The sequence below is a fragment of the Haliotis rufescens genome, unplaced genomic scaffold, assembly GCF_023055435.1.
Source record: "Haliotis rufescens isolate VD_foot unplaced genomic scaffold, xgHalRufe1.0.p SCAF_2, whole genome shotgun sequence".
NCBI lineage: Eukaryota > Metazoa > Mollusca > Gastropoda > Lepetellida > Haliotidae > Haliotis > Haliotis rufescens.
The window spans coordinates 69,291,164-69,313,097 of NW_025963890.1; the positions used below are offsets into that span (position 1 = coordinate 69,291,164).

The following is a 21,934-nucleotide window of genomic DNA, read 5'->3' on the forward strand; positions in this document are numbered from 1 at the left end:
GCAGCAACAACAGTAGTAGTAGTAGTAGTAGTAGTAGTAGTAGTAGTAGTAGTAGTAGTGGTAGTAGTAGTAGTAGTAGTTGTATGCAGCAGCAGCAGCAGCAGCAGTAGTAGTAGTAGTAGTAGCAGCAGCAGCAACAACAGTAGTAGTAGTAGTAGTAGTAGTGGTGGTAGTAGTAGTAGTAGTAGTAGTTGTATGCAGCAGCAGCAGCAGCAGCAGCAGCAGTAGTAGTAGTAGTAGTAGTAGTAGTGGTAGCAGCAGCAGCAGCCATGAATTTAACATAGAAGAACTTTCATCTGAGCATACACTCACATGTAACAAATTCTAAGAACGGGGCGCGTAACGGGGAAACTAATGGTTCTAAATATATACTTCAACTGAGCGACCCTACCCAAGGCGGCATTTTAAAAAACTAAAAACAAACAATAAGAAAGATTATCGTGACAATATCACGGAGGAAGATGAATCTATGCCCCGGGGGGGGGGGGGGGGGGGGGGAGCAGACTGGGTATACTGATATATGGTTTAGCGATCTATTGTACTGTTTGAACCATTTGTCTTAACATTTGCCCTTTTCTACATTTTTTCGCACATTTTCTTGTGGGCGAGTTGAGATTTTACGCCACTTTGAACACCTGAAGTGTTGCATGTCTTTATCTTTCACTTTGGCGAAACCCACGAACATCGCTATGGTACAATAGGAAATCATTATCAGCGTGAATCAGAGGTTCGAACCTACGATCACGGCACCACGGCATGCCTTAGGGAGACAACGGATCAGCGAATCGTGGACTGGGAAAAACCGGTGATGGATAGCGTAAGCAACGGCCGGGTCACGTCATCGGGGCACGACACAGATAGTAGTAGTAGTAGTAGTAGTAGTAGTAGTAGTAGTAGTAGTAGTAGTAGTAGTAGTAGTAATAGTAGTAGTAGTAGTAGTAGTAGTAGTAGTGGAGGGGTGTTAACAATAGGAGTTAAATGTTTTATAAAAGTGGTGTCTCGGCATGGTTTGATCCGGTGTATCATGCATCCGTCTTCCCGGATTTTACGAATGTTACCAGCTAGTTACCTCCCTTGGAACATCAAGGTCGCTACAGATCAAACACAGATTCTACCGTACAACTGAAAATCGGGTAAAGATTCTTATGGTTTCCCACGTTGCCTGCAAACATGTAGTTACCAGCTCAGGGTCAGGTCGTCGGATGCTTTTCTTACTGGTTTTCGACGGAATTAACTCAATTTACAACGAAAACCTTGTCTCGGTCAGCTTGCGACAGCGATTCACCTGTCTAAATTTGTGTTCTGAATTTCAGTCACTTATCGGTTTGTCTTTAGATAGATTTATATAGGTAACCGTATCTCTGTGCTGCTTACTATAAACGATTTATTTGTTGCCACACAGAAATACGATCCTTTTTTCACTGATCCAAACTGCATCGCACTGTACATAGAGATGACGAATGCAACATGATTCACTTCGCAAAACATAAGTCTGGCCCCACAAGTCTTGCCTACAAAATATTTGAGTCATCTAGCCTATCCCATTTGCTTAGATCGATGCTCATGGTGTCATTCACTGAATTTTCTGGTCCAGGCTTGATTGTTTACAGACTGCCGTCATAAGGGCTGGAATATTGCTGAGTGTGGTGTTAGACTACAAACCAAAACTTATATTTGACTACCTTTAGAATACAGCTCCACATTTCTTTTTGTGAGGAAGATCTGTGCAATAGGTCACATGTCGCTAAATAAGCAACCAGTTTTTGTGAGAATACGTCACCACAAACTTGCAACCTTCAGATTATTAGCCCAACAGCTAACCTACTAAGTTAGGCCACACTGCAATTTACCTAGTTATGAAACTGAACGGAAAGGGTCGAATAGGTGACGGACAATAACGAGGGATATGGGTAGGCTCGTGTCTTTAATCTACAGACACCTACAAGTGATACCGATGCCATTTGGCACACTTGTCTCATTCCGTCATCTACAAGTTACCGAGTTAATGAGCAGATATGGCGCAACTGAAAACGGCTCAAGGCATCAGACATCACACACGGGTACACATGAATGACATGGTATTTAATAATTCTTCGGGTGATTTTTTGACAGAAAAGGGAACACTGTAATAGGGCTGGGATAAGTCAAAATCTACTACCCGGGTACCCACCCCCTACTACCCGACCCTACCCGGGTACCCGCTTTAGGCCTCAAGAGATAGGTACAAAATGTCAGATTGGGAATAGTTTGACCGTACTCCTGTCAAAATGTATTTAGATACAGGTTTAAAACGATCTGATCATGCATACACTGAAGTTTACTGAAGTTTTGTCTTAATGCAAACATATAATGTCAGAAGGAATGTGTGCATTGTCAGAAAGAAATGTGAACATTTTTCACTTATAGTGTAACCATAGAGTTCTAGATAATTTTTGCCATTAAACAACATAATCACTTGACTAACCACGGGTCCGGGTAGTCCTGTGGGTACCCAGGTCCTACTCAAGACCCACCTGACCCGTGTTACCCGTCCCAGCTCTATACTGTAAGGATAATGTTGATCAGAGTAAGGGACAAGGAAGACATATTCTAGTGATAAGGGTGAGTCGACTTTAGAATCATTACTGAACAATTGTAGCGGGGGGGGGGAGGTGGTTTGTTTGGATGTTCCAGGACAGATTCCTCTAGCTAAAATATTTTACACTTAACCATTTCATAATTTTCTTCTTAGCGTTTTTGTGTGAAGAATATTAGAAGCCGCTATAGAATCTATAATACCGGTAGCCACTTAAGGAGTACCTTATCAAAATGATCGTAAAGGTCATCCAAGGGCTAAGGATAGAGTTCAGGGTAACCTACCCTAACACAAATAACTAACCCTAATAATAAATAGACAATAAGTGAAGCCAGAGCCACAAAACCCAGAGACTACAAACTTGATTAATTGATTTATTGCTAAAGATGTCCAAGGGTAGAAAGTGTTCGGACCGGCAACATTTGGATGTGTGTAGTGTCAATATAACATATCTAGTAAACTGCATTTCTGTGCATAATAATGAAATTAATGAATAAAAAATAATAATATTCATTCCCATTAATAACCCTCATAGCCCAATGAATTAAGTTGAAACCGAAGTATAAGATAAATTAAAAATAAAAGTGTTTTCATAAACTAGCGCTTGCTATAAAATGTACTGCCACATGCTATATTTAGTAAACAAATATTCAAAACTCTTAACATCGCTGGGCTTATTCAATGACATTGCGTTGAGAGATGATAGAGTGAGAGGAGCTTGTGCACATTCGATGACCCAAGCAACTCTGTCGTTAGACTGATGTCACAGGTCATTGTTCTACCGGTATGTTTTGAAATATAATTTCACAAAAATGAGTCATAGGGTATTGTAACGTCTTTGTAAACTTTTGTGGTGCTGAGTTCTAAAGGTAGGCCCTTATATTTTAGATCGTGCAACAATATATTTACACATGTGAAGTTAACACGATAGGCCATTTGATGAGAGGCTGTTCAGATGACCGCAAAACTGACACTCATAATAAGCATATTAACAACACAATTTGACATTGATAAGGTTTTCACGAGACAGTATTACTGAAATGGCGGAAACACTGATGGACTAATTCCCAGAGCTCCAGATAAGCTTTTGGTGTTGTGTTTTTTTTACCCATGCATTTTAAAATCACTGCGTATCAGTAATTCTATCTGGGTATTCACATTTCTGTTACCCACTTGTTTTTACACATGTGGGTATTTAAGTTAAATATTTAAAAACACTATTCATCTAGTCCCTGCAAACTGGTGTTGTGTGGGTTCGAGAGCTTTATAGGACTCAAAAATACCACGATACTTCCACAAGAAAGTGTGATGGCAAATGATCATCGTGGAGTTTGGCAAGGTTGACGGAATGCCCGTTTATAATTTCAAAATAAGTTGCTGATTTGCCAATCGAATACGCAAGGTTACTTCACAACATTTTGATGATACGCACAAGCTTTATTTTTGTAGCGTATCTGTAATGTTCGTTGCGTATTTGATACGCTTGGATATTATTTTACTGCGTATTTCTGCATTTCTGATGCATATTTTACGCAGATACGCTGCTTATCTGGAGCTCTGAATTCCACATCGGTACGAATACATACAAAAGTGTTGCTTCTGGTCATTTTGACCCTTTTACCTTAAACATGGCATACATTGAGAATTTTTGCATGTCATCATATCCCAATGGCGTGGATCGATGCTGATGTCAAGCACTGGATTGTCTGGTCCAGACTCGAATATTTACAGACCGATGTCGTATAGCTGGAATATTGCTGAGTGCGGCTTTAGACACCAAAAACACAAACAAACAAGCATTAATCCTTACACCAAGACCACAATCTACTGAAATTGATGCCAAGATGTACGTTCACTCTGGTATACTCATTGACTTTGATATTTGGTTTGTCAGCTTATTAGTTTATTTACCGAAGTGGTAAATGTCAGCTATGAATGAATGTCAAGTGAGGCTTTCCTTTAAAGCTTTTTTTCCCTTTGAAAACAGTTGAAAGTGGGATTCGATCTGATTGACTGAAAAACGTTAAATCGGATTCAAAGCCCAGAAATCATACAGACTTGGATGCTATGTTGCTGGATAACGATCCTTTTTCTTGTGGGTCCCAAATTTGAAAAAAATTTGCCATTTGACTTGTCATGATGGGTACTACATTTATAAAGTAAAACGTTTAACATTTTGTCGGTCTCTGATATGCTTCAAGTAGAAATAGAGTGTTTCAGAAAATGACTGAAAATTTTTGTATTTTTACAATGTCAGTTTTCAGATTTTCAGATGTTATTAAGTATTTGAGGCACAGAAATTATAAAATTTGAAATGCCACTGGTTCACAAATGAAATTTTGTGGCATGGAATACTATATGAATGGATATTTCATATCAGGCAAAAAGAAAAACCTGTTGCTACATGATAATCATTATGTGCATTACCATGTTTCCAGAGTCCGGCATGGCGGTGCCAGTTTTTTATACACCACTCACCAAGGCCCAGTTGGGATTCTTCAGCCATCAGAAAGGACCATGTGCTAACTTTGAGATGGATTTCTTCCGCTGTGCAAGCAGAGTTGGTCAGACAAACTCTGTGACAGTTTGCCACAAGGAGCTGGATGACTTTGCTGAATGTACCATGAAGAAGAAGGAGGTGAGTCAGTACACAGCAGGGACATCATTCTGGACTTGGAGAACACCAGATTAAGACTTAGCTTATTGTGATTGCAAACCTGGGGATTCTTGTCTGGTGATTAGGAGCCGGTGATTAGGAGCCGGTGATTATGTGCAGTGAGGCAACTGAGTGATTTGCTCCTCACACCGAGGCCCAGTTTGAGTATGTGTAAAGATGTTTAGCTGTATACTTCAGAAGTGTGCTAAGAAGAAAACTTTTGTTCAATCTTCAAACTTGGTCTTTTACTCATAAGCTAGATAATTTTGCCCACTTCCTTACATTGTCCTGAGTCAACAGAGTTTCACGACTTCCCGTAATATAAGCCCTGGGTTCCCTTGTAGAATGACTTTTATATAACCTTATTATCTGTCAGGGGCTATGTGTCAGTCTAATACCCAAGGTATGAACCTACTACTTATATTGGGTCGGTCGGGTAGCCTAGTGGTTAAAGCATTAGCTCGTCATGCCGAAGACCCTGGTTCAATTCCTGACATGGGTACAATGTGTGAAGCCCATTTCGCCATGATATTGCTGGAATATTGCGAAAAGCGGCGTAAAACCATACTCACTCACTCACTACTACTTATATCCTACCACATCATAGTGTAATATGTTTCCATGTTGCACATCTGTTTCAGTTTGAGAGGTACGTGATCATGCAGAAGGAGAGGAAGAAGCAAGGTCGACCCTATGCTCCAACACCGGCTCCAGATGTAGCGGGAATAGTGAACTGATGCCCTTGTTAGCATGTTGAATGTTTGCCTGTTATATAGGATGTGTAAAATACTGGAAATAAATGAATACAAGACACAAACACAGTCATGGTCTTGATTGTAAACAAGTCATTTTATTTGTTCGGAATATACAGGGGCACGGGTGGCACAGTGGGCTAAGGTGTGACTTGCTGTCATGATGACAATCCCTGATATTTATCTGTACTTACTGTGTCTCCAAGGGTCACTAGTTGCCCAAATGATTATTACATTGAAAGTGAACAGCAAGCGATTTGGGACCAACCCTTTGATATTCTTGGGATTGTGTGTGGACACTAGATATTTTACATCTACAGATGCAAAAACAGAGATATATTTTTAAAATCTATGAGTATAAGTATTTTTTTAGAAACACCTTGTAACAGTGTACTTCTCATGGCAGACAATGTATTTTTTTCTTTCAAAATTCTGAAGCATCTGATTATTATATTTTCAATCATTGTCTGGGACAATACATTTTAATAAAACCTGCCCCTACCCACCTGAATATCAACTGGTCAATCCCTTAAGGCTTTGCAATTTGCAGTGCACTTGTGTTCCTTTAGTTGGCGTGCTATGATTGATAGTTTGTTTATTTGTTGTTTAACGTTGAACTCAGCGATATTCCAGCTATATGATGGTGGTCTGTAAATAATTGAATCTGGACCAGTCAATCCAGTGATTGACATCATGAGCATCTATCCCCGCAATTGGAATACGATGACATGCATGAACCAAGTCAGCGAGCCTGACCACCCGATCCCATTAGTCGACTCTTACAACAAGTATAGTCGCATATTACGTCAAGCATGGGTTGCTGAAGACCTACCTGTGATTCTAACCCAAATCATCACAGGTCTATGATCGATAGTTTGAATCTCAGATTCACAATGATAATGATCTGTCAGCACCATACCCGTGGCCATCGGTGTCATCAAAGTGGTAAAAATCTGAGACCTGCATCATTTCAAGCTTTACTTCCACAAACTGACACCCCCTGATATAACTGGAATACTGTTCAGAGTGGTGTTAAGCCAAGCTCGCTCCCAATAATTTGTCACCCAGGTTGTAAACATCTATGACCTGTGTGACTTTGGGATTTCTTCCGACAACAGACAAACTGAAATATACCCCATTCACTCATTAACTCACTCAATTTCACTCGCCCACTGCAGATGGGTAAGTGTATCAACTGACATTTGGTCCATATAAAGTAGATTAAAGTGTGGATTCCAGAGCAAGTTAATCAACCAACCGTCTTCGTTGGTGACAACCACAGAATGTCAAGACAGCTGCTGTTTCGTTTAGGGATAAACTTACAAATAAATAAACTTACTTTTAACTTATCTTATTCTTATTCACGAAATTAACTGCTAGATAAGATTCAGACTCGTGATATCAGCAGACCGCCATAATATCTTGCAAAGGGAGTCTTTGATAGGCATTTAGAAGTTAGAAAGACATCAGGGCTACATCTTCACCCTTCATCAGATGAATACTGTGAATCCAGTCCACACCAAACGCATGGGGACGTGTGTATGAGAGCCCATCTTCCCGGGGCAAGGGAATTAATTGACTATAAAACTCCAGTTTCCACCCTTTCCGAAACTAGGCTGGAATTTCTGAGTAATATTTTGGGTGGACTAACGAGTCTTTGCTTTGTCCAATCAAAATCGCATAAACTACTGTGCAGATTTCGGTCGATGGCAGGATTTGCAATGTATGTATCTAGAGATATTTTCCAAAACCTTTCACGTTTTTAATCAAGGTGCTCAGGTGGTTTAATGCACACTTGGCGAGGTATGACGTTTTGTTACAATCTAGATCCTGCTTATCGAACAGATCGTCATGGGCGCAGCCGTTTTGTTTGAAGCAAATACAAGTAATGTGATACCTGGAATCTGATTGGTCAGTAGGAGGGACATGGAAGGGACCTTACTCGTAATAGCACTTGGTGGCGCTACGATCGAGCAACAAAATTCAAGCCTAGTTCGGCAAGGGTGTGTTTTTTCCCTTCCCTAGAGAAGACAGACAGCCACGGTGCCACTGTAAAGACCAATATATTGGAGAGACTTCACGCCACCAGAGACCATATAATAGACGCCACATAGCCACCATAATAAAAGAACACAATACCTCTGTTGTCAAATCTGACATGAAATCTGCCGGTTCGGAACACCTCATCGACAATCCCAACGACGATATTTCCTGGCAGCAAACCAACATCAGTCACCGGAAAAGAGGAAACTTCGAGAAACTACCGAAATCCAAAGAAACAAGCCAGTTATATCAAAACAGACTAATTTTGAAGGCATCTACCTTCCCAGCGTGTTCTCCGCAGTGCTACAACCAATCATTACACGCGAACAGACATCTTGATTGTCCTATCGTTGTATGGTTACCATAGTCAGCTCTTTGTTTTCACACCCAGCCCCGTCACTAGACTTTCACTGTATCTCCTTGGTTTCTCTCACGTTAATCCCACGATTTCTCCCATTGGTTTCCTCGGGACCGACCGTTTGATTTTCAGGGAGAGCTGGCCTTTTTTCTACTACAAAACCAGATTCGTCTGAAGCATAATTATTTATTTCAAGATTTTTTGGGGACTGTTAACTTTCTATTTCGATAAAATCCCAGGGGTTACTGTACAAACATCTTATGTGAGTGAGTTGGGTTTAACGCCGCTTTTAACAGTATTACAGTTATATCGCGGCGTGTCAGCTTAATGTTGGAGGAAAGCCCGAAGTGATGCAGGTCTCAGACGTTTACCACTTCGGTGAAACCCACGAGCACGGGTATGGTGCTGACAAACCTAGAAACATAATCGGGGCGAACCGGGATTCGAACCCACAATCATAGGTTTCTGGCGTGCCCAAGGGACGCAACTCTGCACAACGAATCGCGGCGTCAAAGACGACTGGGTCACCCGTGCCCCCAACATCTTATGTGGAAACTGCGGCAAGAAGAAGGTTAGTCGGTCTTATCCGCAGAACCGCAAAAGAAAGTATGGCCTTACAACCAATGTACGCTTTTGGAGTTGGCTGATTGCGTCGCATGGCTTTGATCGTCAATCATGCAGTCAACAACTGCTTTGCTTCGCCCAGATTCTATTTTCCACAGGCCAGCGTTGTTCACAGACAGTGGCATAAAAGAAACTCTAGCTCACTCAGCTGTGTGGCGTGACCATCACAGGCTGTCCACCATGCATTGTTACTGGAGAACGATTGCTTGATGGCAACTATATATCGTATTCGACGTAATAAGCGCCCAGGGCGCTCTCAAAATTAGAAATAGGGGGCTCTTACTAGAATATTATTTTGGTGAAAAAAACTGAGTTGAAAGATAAATATCGTTATTTATGCTGAAATATTTATGTACGACAGATATATTTTTCCATAATTCAATTACCCATGATTAAGGGTGCATATAACACATGAGTGCTTATTATACACGAATAAATACGGCTTGTGTACATTGATCAATCGGAAGGGGTGCTAATTTGGATTGTTCACTAGCCAATATCTTAGCAAATGTCACCGTGGGCGCTTATTAGAGCGGGGCGCTTATTACGTCGAATACGGTACTCCGAAACGTTGTGTCCCTCGTGTTAAAGAAGTTGACACCCATACATTCTCTTCCCTATGTGTATCACTTCTAAATGTCACTCAAAGACAAGTTTATTCATTGTCAGTAGACGTGATTTTAATGTTCCTGTCTCTGAACAGCCGAGTGGTCAAGTGGATAGAGCGTCCGCCCGGAGAGCGGAAGGTCGGTGGTGCGATCCCCGGAAACGTCATACCAAGGGACGTTAAAATATGGTACTTGTTGTAACCCTGCCTGGCGCTAAAGCAAGGACTTGTCTGCTCGGAGTCAGTATACTGTGTCTGATTCTGGTATCCATGTTAAACTGCGGCATGGTATCTCATTGGGCTAGCAATTTAATTAAGACCGGATTAAATCCGGACATGTTAGTGCAAGCACACACACACACACACACACACACACACACACACACACATGTGCATGTATACATAAGTGCAGTAATCTTTAACGTGACCTTAAAAACTAACATAAAGTAGTAGAATTGAGACTTCAGCAATAATTTCAATCTTTTATAAAGATTAAAGTCCCCTAAACCTTTATAAGATCAGAGAACATTAAAAAAGAGGGATAACGAAGAGAGGCCATGGAAAGTCATGGTCTTTAGAGGAGGAATTTGGCCCAAACATAATTTATGCTGGACATCGTAGTTTATAAATCTCTTATATGATATATTAATAATTGATATAATAATAAACATAAACAAAAAAATACTTTTAACTTAGATGAATTCACAAAAGTAAGAGTTGGTGGGGGCTAATGAAATAAGAACTCATATCTGTTGACACCTTCGTTATCCTACCGAGAAAGAGAGCTCCGCGAACGGGGTATCGCTGTGAGGAGCTTGGGCACACTCATGACAAGGGGACATAAGTCTCCATATTCTCCAAAGGGAGGTAAGTGATGTTAGGATTTACGTACATTGGGTAAGGATGGCGGCGAGTTTGGAAAGAGAAGACGAAGACGATTCGGCAAGATTGTTGACATTTCTTGATGAGGCAGAGAAGCGAGTAGAGAGTTTCCGGACACAGGCTGTGTACCTGATGCAGGAGAAGGCGAGTCTGTTGACAGTCCTGCAACAACTGAAGGAAGAGAGTCTAAAATGTTCATTGTCCGAGGGTGAGATTCAAAGTAAAAGTTAAAAATGAAAGTAGCACTATGGTCAACTGTACGTTTGATTAGTCGATTAATTATGTCTATGATGTACAAAACGTATGAAGGATACAAGATCATAGTTGTGTATTTGTAACAAGTTGATGTGAAACTGGTAGGCAGAGCTGATAAGGGTATTGCCCAACTCTGTGCTGAGTGAAGCCATACCGTATTTTGAATCACTGATCACTAATTCAGAGCAGTTTATCGGGGATCATAAGTAATGATTTTCCTCTCAATACACAGATTAATGTGTGTATCACCGTCAGCAGATGCCAGAGGGGTTGTTGGGTATGTGATCTCATGACCACCTCATTATTGAACACCTATGTGTGGCCAGTAGTGGGCCATTTTTTGTTCCAGATGAATTAAAAATTGATATATGTTGAGTTTGTAGTGGCACTCAACATTCCAGGAACCCCCCCCCCCCCCCCCCCATGTTTGCAAGTGTATCGTCTTGTATCAATACTGATAAAATGTTTTGTGTATCATATTATCACATAAAAACTCGCTGTGCGCCAATGTTCGAATCACCAGTAGTTGTGACCATGGATATTGGGAACCAAAGAAACAAATATTATGTGATGAATGCTCTTCTGTTAGTTACATGGTAACTACTGAGGTCTACACAAATATGAACTTAATAAAGATTTGTGCAGATCTCAATAGTTTTTGTTCAAGGCCTAATGGCATGATTTTTGTGGTTATCCTAAGAACAAAATTATCTGGAACTTTCATGCAAATTGTTATGTCACTCAGTAATATAATGATCATTTTGTTTGCTTTGATTATATTGATGAAGGATACAATTGGTGTTGTTTATCAGGTGATCGCCAACAGTTCCTTGCCAACCTTGATCGCCTTCGGAAGAGATCAAAGTCGGCCACCATTGAGGTGAATACTGTCCGGAATGAAACACAAGAGGAAGCCTTGAGTAAGATCAATGACATTCTGGACAAGTTAAAGTGTGAGTTCAACGATCAACCTGAGAAGTGTTGGCAACAGCTTCAGATTTACTACAACACCTGTCTGGCAGAGAGCCGTGGGGCAGTGGACGCCCGCTTCCAGAACCTGGTTCTAGACTGCACCGTGGACGATCAGAAGAACCTCCGACGGAAACTGGACAGCTGGCTAAGGAACGAGGACATTATGTCAAATGGAAGATTATGACAGTTTGTGTGTCTCTGGATGATTAGAAGAAAATCCGTTGGAAACTGGACAACTGGCTTAGGAACCAAGACATATGTCAAATGAGAGACTATGACCGATGACAGTTTGTGTGTCTAGACAGTTTGTGTGTCTAGACACTGAACTAGGGCTGTAATGGCAAAATATTACATGTCTTATTGTGAGGTGATATGATACATGGAAACTGCACAGTTGCTATGTTTTGATGTTTCATCATCAGAGGTTGACCTGGAACAGAGGATTCAGACCGTGTGCACATCTGATACATATCAGCAGAAAAAAGGTTTTGTGAAATTAATCTTCATGCCATATTACATGTCACCCTTATATATTCTTGTTGCATGACCTCACAACACCAGTAGTGGATTATGGCAAGGAAGGTTGTGATGCACCTCTGTTCCTTAAATCATTACTCCCAATGCTGGACAAGTGGTTCAAGACATTTAGGAACTGTGTCCACCTGCAGTGATAGCAATGTGTCTGGATGAATCCTAACTGACAGCTTGAGTGTTCGATCACCACAAGAATGTTCCCGAGATGGTTATTCCATGAGAACTGTTCTGGAGACAGTTATAATGCTTAGTATTATCCATGTTATCCATATTGGTAACAGCTTGCCACCCTGTCTTGTGGTTGGAATCCGGTATGATAGCAGTGCTTAGGCGGTGCTGATATTATTTTGTAGTGCCTGTGCAGTTTGAAAACAAATATCCAGTGATCCATTTTGCATGTCATACCCATTGTTTCTTTTATCCTAACACTGCTTCACTGGTCTGTCGTCATGATTATGATACAGCTTGTCATGTGTTGGGGTTGGATTCAGGTGCAACTTTCTTAGACTCTTTCTGCTTCACTGGTCCGTATTCAGAGTATTTAGCTTTTTGTAAGATATGAATTTTAAGTCTAGATGATTTGATAAATTCCATACTTTCCATACTTTACTTTGGTTTATTCTGGGTGCACTTATGCTTTTTGACTATCACCCTTTATTCACACTTAACAATGGAAAGGCAGGGGGAAATCACCATATTCGCGTGAAACTGTAATCTTTACATGTGATGCGATTGCGTCTAAATGAACTTACCTATGGTTATTAAGAACTCAAAGGGACCACTGATTCTAGTTCGTCATTAACCGTAGTTCGTCATTATCATAGATACAGCATATATACAGCAAATGGACGGGCCCAAAAAAAAAGTTTGTTATGTCCGTCAGTATGTTATGAGTATGTTCGTTATAAATGTAGTATTTGTTTTCACCACATTTTCACAAAATGTTGCTCTTTCAGCATGTTCAGAAAACATCTAATATCTATATATTTGCTATGTGTTTTAACCAATGGAAAAGTAGGTGCACTATTTCATGTTTCCCTGATTTTGCAGAGACATTCCATCAATGATTCCATAGTTTCATTTCAAGGTCATCTCAAACTATCCTGTCTCCAACATTGGCCGACTGTTTAGTGTCACTCCATACAAAGGGGGCTCAAGACGAAACTGTAGTAGTGATTGGTGAATCAAGGGTATTTATCATAATGGAGATACAAGAACAAGTTTAAGCATGAACATAATGATAGTGTGGAGGTCTTTGGCATAACACTAAGGTTAGCAGTGAAATATTTATGGAGTCGCTAGATTCAAATAAAATGGCAGCAAACCTCAGGGACACTGGGAGACTCCTTGGTTTCAAGTACTGGAGATATAGTGAACTGGATAACTGAGGATGTGTTGCTAAAACTCGGAGATGAAGTACTTGTCAAGTAGTTTCCAGGATGGATCTGGTTGGAGCGGCAGGTCTACTGCGTCACTTTGTTTGGATCCATCTCGGCTAAACTTTAAGTAAGGTTTGTAAGCATGATCCAAAGATCAAACGTTGCTTTTGTTGACCATGTTAACAAAATCAAAGTGACAGCAAAGGGAGGGAACTCCCATTATGAACAAACATTTATCCGTTCCATAACCATGATAGCTTGAAATCAAAGAAGGGAGATAACTCTACACTCTCTACCAAATTTACACCTGGTCCTGTCAATAATGTGAAGATATATTCTTGTTGATTTTCATGTTTAACATTTAATGAGTAGGATGAGAAATACATGTTTTTGTTCTGACCATTTGATTATATGCAATCACAGCATGATCGCTCTGTCTCACTCCTGTGTATTGAAAAAACAAATACTTGTGTTTCAGGTAACCAGACTGATCCATTGTTTTATTTGCAACCTAAATGTCTTTATCACAGTTTGAAATGTTAACATTCTCAAAAGTCAGATGTTTCTGCATAATGTAATTGCTATAGCTATTTTGACCCACAAATTTTAGACTGCAACTAACATCAGTTCAGTTCGATTCAAGCCATCTGGGTTACATATTTTTAATCATTGTTAAAAAGACTAATAATGGCCTGGTGTGACTGTAAGTGGCTTTTGCTAACATTTAGATCAGATTGCAGCAAAAGTAAGTGACAGAGGTCTGCTGGTCTCTCTCTCTCTCTGTGTGGGGTGGGGGTGGGGGGGATTGTGTATTGAGATTAGATATTTTTTCAGCCACACCTATAAAAACAGGTTTTTAAAAAAATTAAAACAATGAGCCTTAAATTTTTAAAAAAGAATAACATTTAAAAACAAACTGAGCCTGAATTTTTTAAAAAGGATAACACATTTTATATAAGAATAACACAGAATATAATGTGTTAGTAAAAATTTCTTGACACAAGATGTTTGATTTGAGCTGTGATTGAGAGTTGATGGAATAATTTCATAAAATATTTCATTTCTTCTGATTTGTTACATAGATACTCGATGATGTGAATCCCAGTATTGAAAACTGGTATAACTAGGAATTGTTCCTCTGAAAAGCTGCCTGTTGTTGATTTCTCTCTTCCTCAGAGGGACTTAGGTTTCGAAATAGGTCCCTACAACCTATGCTGGTCCTAAGGTGACCAAAGGGATGAGGTGATCAGGCTAGCAGGTGATGGTGTGGGTCGTTGCTCATAATATCAATCACTAGATTGTCCTATCCAGATTTGTTTATTTGGAGGCAAATGTCAAAAAGCTGGAATATTGCTGAGTGTGGCATTACTCAGCAAACAACAAACTTGATTTCTCTTGGTGGAATTGATTCCAAATCTGGTTCCAGGAGATCTACACACTCCTTGCTGGATGAATGGGTCTCTGGGGTCAGTGTGAGAACCGGAAAACACAGGGAAAGAATGGCACAAAATAACTTGACAGCTTTTTTACCTAGAATATTGATAGATGTCATTTTGATGTTGACACATTTTTTTTAAAGTATTTGGGAGGGTTTGTTATTTCATGTTGAATAGTGTTGACCTAACCTAATGTCACCATCAACATTCACATCACACAGCACCACACAACACACCCATTTTCAAATCTCATATGGACCACAATTACATTAACAAATAAGTAGCACCTTTGTGTGTTTTTTACATTCATCAACCTTATAAATACATTTCAAGACTAGTCCAGAAGACTAGTGTGAACCTTATTTCACAGGCCCTAGTGTAGATTGTAGCTAGTCCGGCAAGAATGAGACAGACATGTTTACTATGTTCACATTTTCTTTCCCTTATACCAGTGTTCGAAATACCTGCCTGCCCGACTGTCCGAGACGGGTTGATTTCAACTCGGGCTGCCAGATTTTCAAATCCCCCTGCCCGACGGTCGGGTTATATTTCATATGTGACAATATTCGAAATATTTCCCGATGATAATCATTAATTCACATGTAAAGATGAATGATAAAATGTAACCAAAAAGAAATCCCGTTAGCTTATCCTGAGAAACATATGATTATAGTGGGCAGGCAGGTTTTGGTCAGGGCTGGCAAGTATTTCAGCTAGCCAGTCCTGTGGTCTGGGTGAAATTTTTGGGAGTTTCATACCCTGCTTATACATGTAGTCAGATCCAGTTTGAAGCAAAATAGAAGCTTTGGCAGCTGGTGCAGAATTATAGATCTTATTGCTGCTGGTCAATGAGGACCACCATCAGTGGAGTTGTCCTCAGCACATTTTAGTAGTCTCAGGCTTGCAAATTGTGTTAATTTGAACTTGAAGGCTGTATAGCAAAATCCATCAATATCTCCCCACTCTGATTGTCTGATTTGAAATCCATCCTCTCCTTCCCTCCCTAAAGTTAAGAAAAACCCTTAAAGAAATCCTCAAATTATCTCAGCATGGGTGGAATCATTATTATCATTATTACTAAATCTCAAACTGACAACTCATGCTGCAAAGCTGCATTTCTGGGAAATGACTTACAGTAAAAGGAATGCCAATGGATCTTAAGTGTCAATTCATAATAAAATTAGTAAGTAGAGCCAAGGACAGTAATTAATACCTAGAACCATCAGTACATCAAATGTAGTCAGTTATACTTTCATGTTCATAGATCATGAAAATAGTCTTTGAGATTTGACCACCCTTTTACCCCCAAACTGACAAACAAAGGATTAGAATTACTTCGGGCTGCATTACAGGATGGATAGAATTTGGACTTCATTACTTTCAGCAGATTATGAACATGGTGTTGATACTTTATTGTTTTCAATTTGTTTTGTTGTAAATGGATTTATAATGTTGCAGTCTTCATGGCAATTTTTTTTAATAAAACACATCAATAAATAAAATGGCCTGTTTTTATTCCCCTATGTTGACAGAGCTTCAACAACGTATTGAACTGTTTATCAGTATGTGAGGGACCTGCTTTATCAAGCCGTTTTGAAAATTACGTAATTGTTTTTAAATGGCGTGGAACATTGTTTATGAAGTCAATCACTGGTTTGTCTGGTCCTGACTCGATTATTTGCATGATGCCGTTCGACAGCTGGAACATTGCGGCGTTGAACAACACATTGAGAACACGCAATCAAGCATGTCACTCGAATGTGTGGTTGTGGCGACTGAAGAAGCGCTCGTAAAATATAATAGTTCAAGCCGGGATACAAGTCCAAGTGTCAACATTTTGTCACCTATACTGTATTTGTGGTTATAATTTGCTTCTGGAACAATATACCTGAGAGAGTTGGTTTCACTAATTTGACGAAACCCACAAGGGCGGATATGGTACTAACAAACCATGAATTATATACATGTGTACACTCAACTGCAAAAGAAACGCAAGTTCAAAAATGATTTAAATGTTATAAGAGTAGCCATTCCATGTTGTCTGATTTGATTGGAAAATGCTGAAATGACGAAAGATAAACTAATGTCATGCAATTTGGTGTTCATTCCACAAATGCAAACAAACAACCACAACGAAGCCTGCAGTCGTGTCCCGGGGTAAAAGTTTCACATTTTCACTCCAGGGTGTCCTTTATAAAGGTGGGTGTCAACCACCGGTTTAATACCAGTATTCACACCGCGAGGACTTGACGCTATCGTTGCCTATACAGCCGCCTGTGCAAAGAGGAATGGTCCTTGGAGTCGACCCGTGAAGATCCGGGTTAGAATAGGTCTTCAGCAACCCATGTTTGCCGTAAAAGGCGACTATGCTTGTCGTAAGAGGTGACTAACAGGATCGGGTGGTCAGGCTTGCTGACTTGGTTGATGCATGTCATCGATCCCAATGGCGTAGATCGATGCTCATGATGTGGATCACTGGATTGTCTGGTGCAGACACGACTATTTACAGACCATCGTCATATAGCTGTAATATTGCTGATTGCGGCGTTAAACAACACACAAACAAAACGTTTGCAGTCTGGTAATTCTTCAACTGCTGTAGCCAGACAGTTAGGTGTCATCTCACCACTACCACAAGACTTGCACAACGTCACCAGCAAACAGGGTCCATTGCTGATCGACCAGGTTCTGCCGACCCAGAGTTACACCACCTACACAAGATCGTTTAATAATGGTCACCCATCTCAGGAACAGAACTCAAGCAGCAACAAGAACAGCAGCTCTGGTTCAGGGACCAAGGGGAACAGTATCTGCAGACACGATTCGACGACGTCTCCGCGCTGCTCAACTCCACTGTCGACGTCTGTATGTGGGACCAGTTTTAACACAACACCGTCAGCGACGATTACACTGGGCCCGGCAACATTAACGCTACAATCTATCTCATGCTGACGTGTTAGGCGTCGCCATAATAAACGCCTTGCTAATTGCTCTGTCATTCAGGCTGATGGAGAGGTGGAAGTTGTTATGGTTTGGGGAGCTTTCATCTACAGTAAAGTACGGTTATAACGAACTCAAAGGGACTACTAATTTTAGTTCGTTATAACCGTAGTTCGTTATAAGCATATATACAGCATAATACAGCTAATTATCGGGACCAAAAAAGTAGTTCGTTATATCCGTCAGTTCGTTATAAGCGAGTTCGTTATAACCGTAGTTTACTGTACAACAATATGTCCCCAAGTCCTCATTGCTGCTAAGGTCGTCTTTGAGACACTTGTTAACTTCAAGAAGTGACATTGTACCGTCTGTGTACCGGCCATAGGCGGCTAACTCGCTACTGAGGGTACGAAGAGTATCTATCTGCTAACTTCTATATTCCTTTCTTAACCCCCCTTAATTCCAGTGTAACAGAGACCGCCTCCGTGGTCTTGTGGTAGAGCGTCCGCCCGGAGAACGGAAGGTCCAGGGTTCGATCCCGGGCCGCGTCATACCAAAAGACGTTAAAAGATGGTACTTGTTGTTACCCTGTCTGGCGCTCGGCATTAAGGGGCTTAAACAAGGACTGGTCGGCTCGGAGTCAGTATACTGTGTCTGAGTGGGGTATTCATGTTAAACTGCAGCATGGCATCTCAGTGAGCTAGCACTATAAATCGGCATCAGTCCGGACTAGTACAAGCAGCCACACAAAACACACACACATACATGCACGTCGCTATATAAGTGCAATAATCTTGGACGCGACGTTAAACCCCATTTCACCTCACCTCACCAGTGTAACAGCCATCTTCGGCTCTTAAACTCACAGATCTCTCTTTAAAGGGGAAGTGTACACGCAAAAATCACTTTCTTTCTTTTTCTAAACAAAACGCAATTTTAGAATTAGTTAGTATCTGTGTTTGAAAATATACGCTCATTTTTTTTCACAGTGAAAGTAGGAAGCTCACAATAGTGTTAAAATGATATGCCGTTATGAGGCCTTCGTTTGACGAGCGAAATAGGCCTGAGTTATCCCCCTTAGATTATGACGTAATTGGTGCCAATTCAACTGGGTCCCTGTCTATTCTCAACGCAAAAGATATCAAGGACCAGTTTGCGGTAAAACAACATGGTCTACGACACACTCCGGCGCAGTGGTGACTCAGCATAACACAATTCTGGCTGGCATCTGAGACGCTAGAATCACAAAACTGTACCTACACCACGTGAAGCGGCTCTAACAAAGCATGATGACGTCATAATGTTTATCAATTGGCACCAGTGACGTCATATTGCAAGGGGCATAAGCCATGGTGTTTTTGTTATGGAAATAGAACACTTGGTAAATGTGAAAAATATAAATCGTTTTAATGCCAAAAATATGTTAATTAAATATGATGTTTTTATATTTTTGTCTATGACACTTCTATGTTAACACTTTTAATGTGGAAAAAGTACAAGAAAAATTGGTTCATTTCCGTGTGAACTTGCCCTTTAAGAAACGTGTGATTTGACACCATTGCGTTTGTCTTTTTTCTTCCCCAACTTGAAAATATGTCAGACTTGCGTTTCTTTTGCTGTTCAATATATTGCCAGGGCAAATCGGTGATTCCACGATGACAAGATGCTGACACACCTAAGTCATTCCGTTCTGCCCATCGAATGCCGCGCCTTATAGGACTTGGTGCGGAATTGCTACAAGACATTATAAGTCGTCTCAAAATAACGGATTCTTATTTCATGGCTTTACCCTGAACATGACAGAGTTTTACTGTAATCGTTGTCTTTGGTTTGTATTATTGAGCCTTTGAGTTTGTTTGAATCCTGCTTTGAACAGTATCTCGATTATATCACGGCGTGTTTGATTAATTTTGAGGAACACGAAGTGATGCAGGTCTCAGACGTTTACCATGACAACAGTGCTGGTCTTCACAAACAGGATCATAATCAGTTGATTCTAACCGACGACCACCTGGCACGTCTATGGGACGCAACTATGCATAGCGCATTAGATGCCTTAAATGACTGGGACAGCCGTGCTTCCTTTTGTATACAAAAGACAGACAGACAGACAGATTTATTTGACCCATTGTACAAAATACATTTACATTTTATTTATCTAAGAGTTACCTAATTGATACTTCTTTTTTTGTGTGTGTTGAGAACACGTACATTAGAAATTTTGCAAAATTTATCATTGCATCGTTGTTGGATACTTGACAGAGTCTTTCTAAACAAAAATAATTATGATTAACTGTCTTTGGGATATACATTTCCCGACGACTTGCATAAAGAGAACAGTTGTATATAACATGAAGTTCATCCTCAATTACATGACAGTGTTTACATAAGACGGCATCCTCCTCAATATTAGCAACACCCCTACGTATAAGTTGAATACCAAGAGTATTCTGTCCACATCTAAATTTGGTTATTAGCCTTCTATATTCACAATGCTTAATATTTGATAAATGTTTTTCACAAACGATATTAGATTTATGTAGTTTATAGAATGAGAGGGTCTTGCTGCCTAGAGATGCATGCCAATCTTGAAACGAACAATCTTTAACTCTTTCGCTGAACATATGTACAAATAATTCTGCATTGCCAACGCCTTGTGCAGCCCATACTTCCCCAAAACCATAATGACTTAGCAAAAGACTGATATGCGATGCCCAGTTAGGACGTTTTCTATCAGCAATGGATAATAACATTTTATAACACTGGTATGGGTATCTGTTTGGACTCATTTGCAAAATCTTAAACCAATATTTAATGCATTTTACATAATAAATAGTATGAAGTGGATACCTACCACATTCACCATAGGCTACTGCATTTGCAGTCCTGTAGCCCGTGTGAAGTAAAAAATTACAAAATTTGCGGTGAACAATTTCAACCGTATACAAAAGCAATGCATATAAAACAACGATGGTAATGCTTATATAAGTTGATGATTGTTACAGACAAATCTACCCCCATGATATGTATAGTCAAGCTGGTTGACTGGTTAGATCGTCTCCGTGGTGTAGTGGTAGAGCGTCCGCCCGGAGAGCGGAAGGTCCGGGATTCGATCCCCGGCCGCGTCATAACCAAAGACGTTAAAAGATGGTACTTGCTGTTACCCTGTCTGGCGCTCGACATTTAAGGGCTAAAACAAGGACTGGTCGGCTCGGAGTCAGTATACTGTGTCTGAGTGGGGTATTCATGTTAAACTGCGGCATGGTATCTCAGTGTGCTAGCACTATAAATTGGCATCAGTCCGGACTAGTACAAGTAGCCACACACACACGTGCATGCACGTCGCTATATAAGTGCAATAATCTTGGACGCGACGTTAAACCCAATTTCACCTCACCTTAACTGGTTACCTATCCGCTTGTCCTCCGCTTTCCGGTATAATTAAAGGTAACCATTGTACTGCGTTCACGCATGGCCTCTTTAAACTCAAGACCCTCCGGCTTTTTCAGATATACGTGTTTCCGACCAGCTGATCACTGGACGGACATTTAACCACAGACCGATTAAGCGCAGTCAAGCAAGAAGTATTGATGTTAAAGTGATGTGACGGAAACCATATAAACGGCTGTCTGAAGTAAGTAAGCCTGTATCAATTGTTCCAGTGTAACAGCCACAGGTTTCATGTATCAAGCTGGTCACTGAAACCTTTACCGCGTCCAAATCCTCCTTTTGAAAACAGCTGTATCCGTACTTGATGTGTGTGCCCATAAAACAACAATTACAGGGCCTTTGATTGACATTGACAATGGGTATAAAAACAAACTGACTGGCAAGAGATAGTGTACACTTGAAAATTGGATTTGACATTAAAGTTAATCAAAACGTTACAAGACTTAAAAACAGTCGCCGAAACACTGCAAA

The 21,934-nt window shown here is 40.4% G+C and overlaps 2 protein-coding genes across 2 annotated transcripts; both read left to right on the top strand.

Moving 5' to 3' along the window:
* The first annotated feature begins 1,007 nt into the window (after window positions 1–1,007).
* Window positions 1,008–6,048, top strand: LOC124115367. The gene is made up of 3 exons (XM_046476315.2): window positions 1,008–1,133; window positions 5,014–5,213; window positions 5,873–6,048. Exons 2-3 carry the CDS (start codon window positions 5,022–5,024, stop codon window positions 5,966–5,968), a joined length of 288 nt encoding a protein of 95 aa, XP_046332271.1. The 5' UTR covers window positions 1,008–1,133; window positions 5,014–5,021; the 3' UTR covers window positions 5,969–6,048.
* Window positions 6,049–10,470: 4,422 nt separating this feature from the next.
* LOC124115368 (BAG family molecular chaperone regulator 2-like) lies at window positions 10,471–16,575 on the top strand. Its single transcript, XM_046476316.2, has 2 exons — window positions 10,471–10,705; window positions 11,565–16,575. Exons 1-2 carry the CDS (start codon window positions 10,519–10,521, stop codon window positions 11,906–11,908), a joined length of 531 nt encoding a protein of 176 aa, XP_046332272.1. The 5' UTR covers window positions 10,471–10,518; the 3' UTR covers window positions 11,909–16,575.
* The last annotated feature ends 5,359 nt before the right edge of the window (window positions 16,576–21,934 follow it).

Excerpts from the sequence above, each read along its gene's own strand:
- LOC124115367 (XM_046476315.2), top strand. The coding sequence starts at position 5,022 with ATGGCGGTGCCAGTTTTTTATACACCACTCACCAAGGCCCAGTTGGGA. Across the intron at positions 5,214-5,872 it reads GTACCATGAAGAAGAAGGAG|TTTGAGAGGTACGTGATCAT; the intron begins GTGAGTCAGTAC and ends CATCTGTTTCAG.
- LOC124115368 (XM_046476316.2), top strand. The coding sequence starts at position 10,519 with ATGGCGGCGAGTTTGGAAAGAGAAGACGAAGACGATTCGGCAAGATTG. Across the intron at positions 10,706-11,564 it reads AAAATGTTCATTGTCCGAGG|GTGATCGCCAACAGTTCCTT; the intron begins GTGAGATTCAAA and ends GTTGTTTATCAG.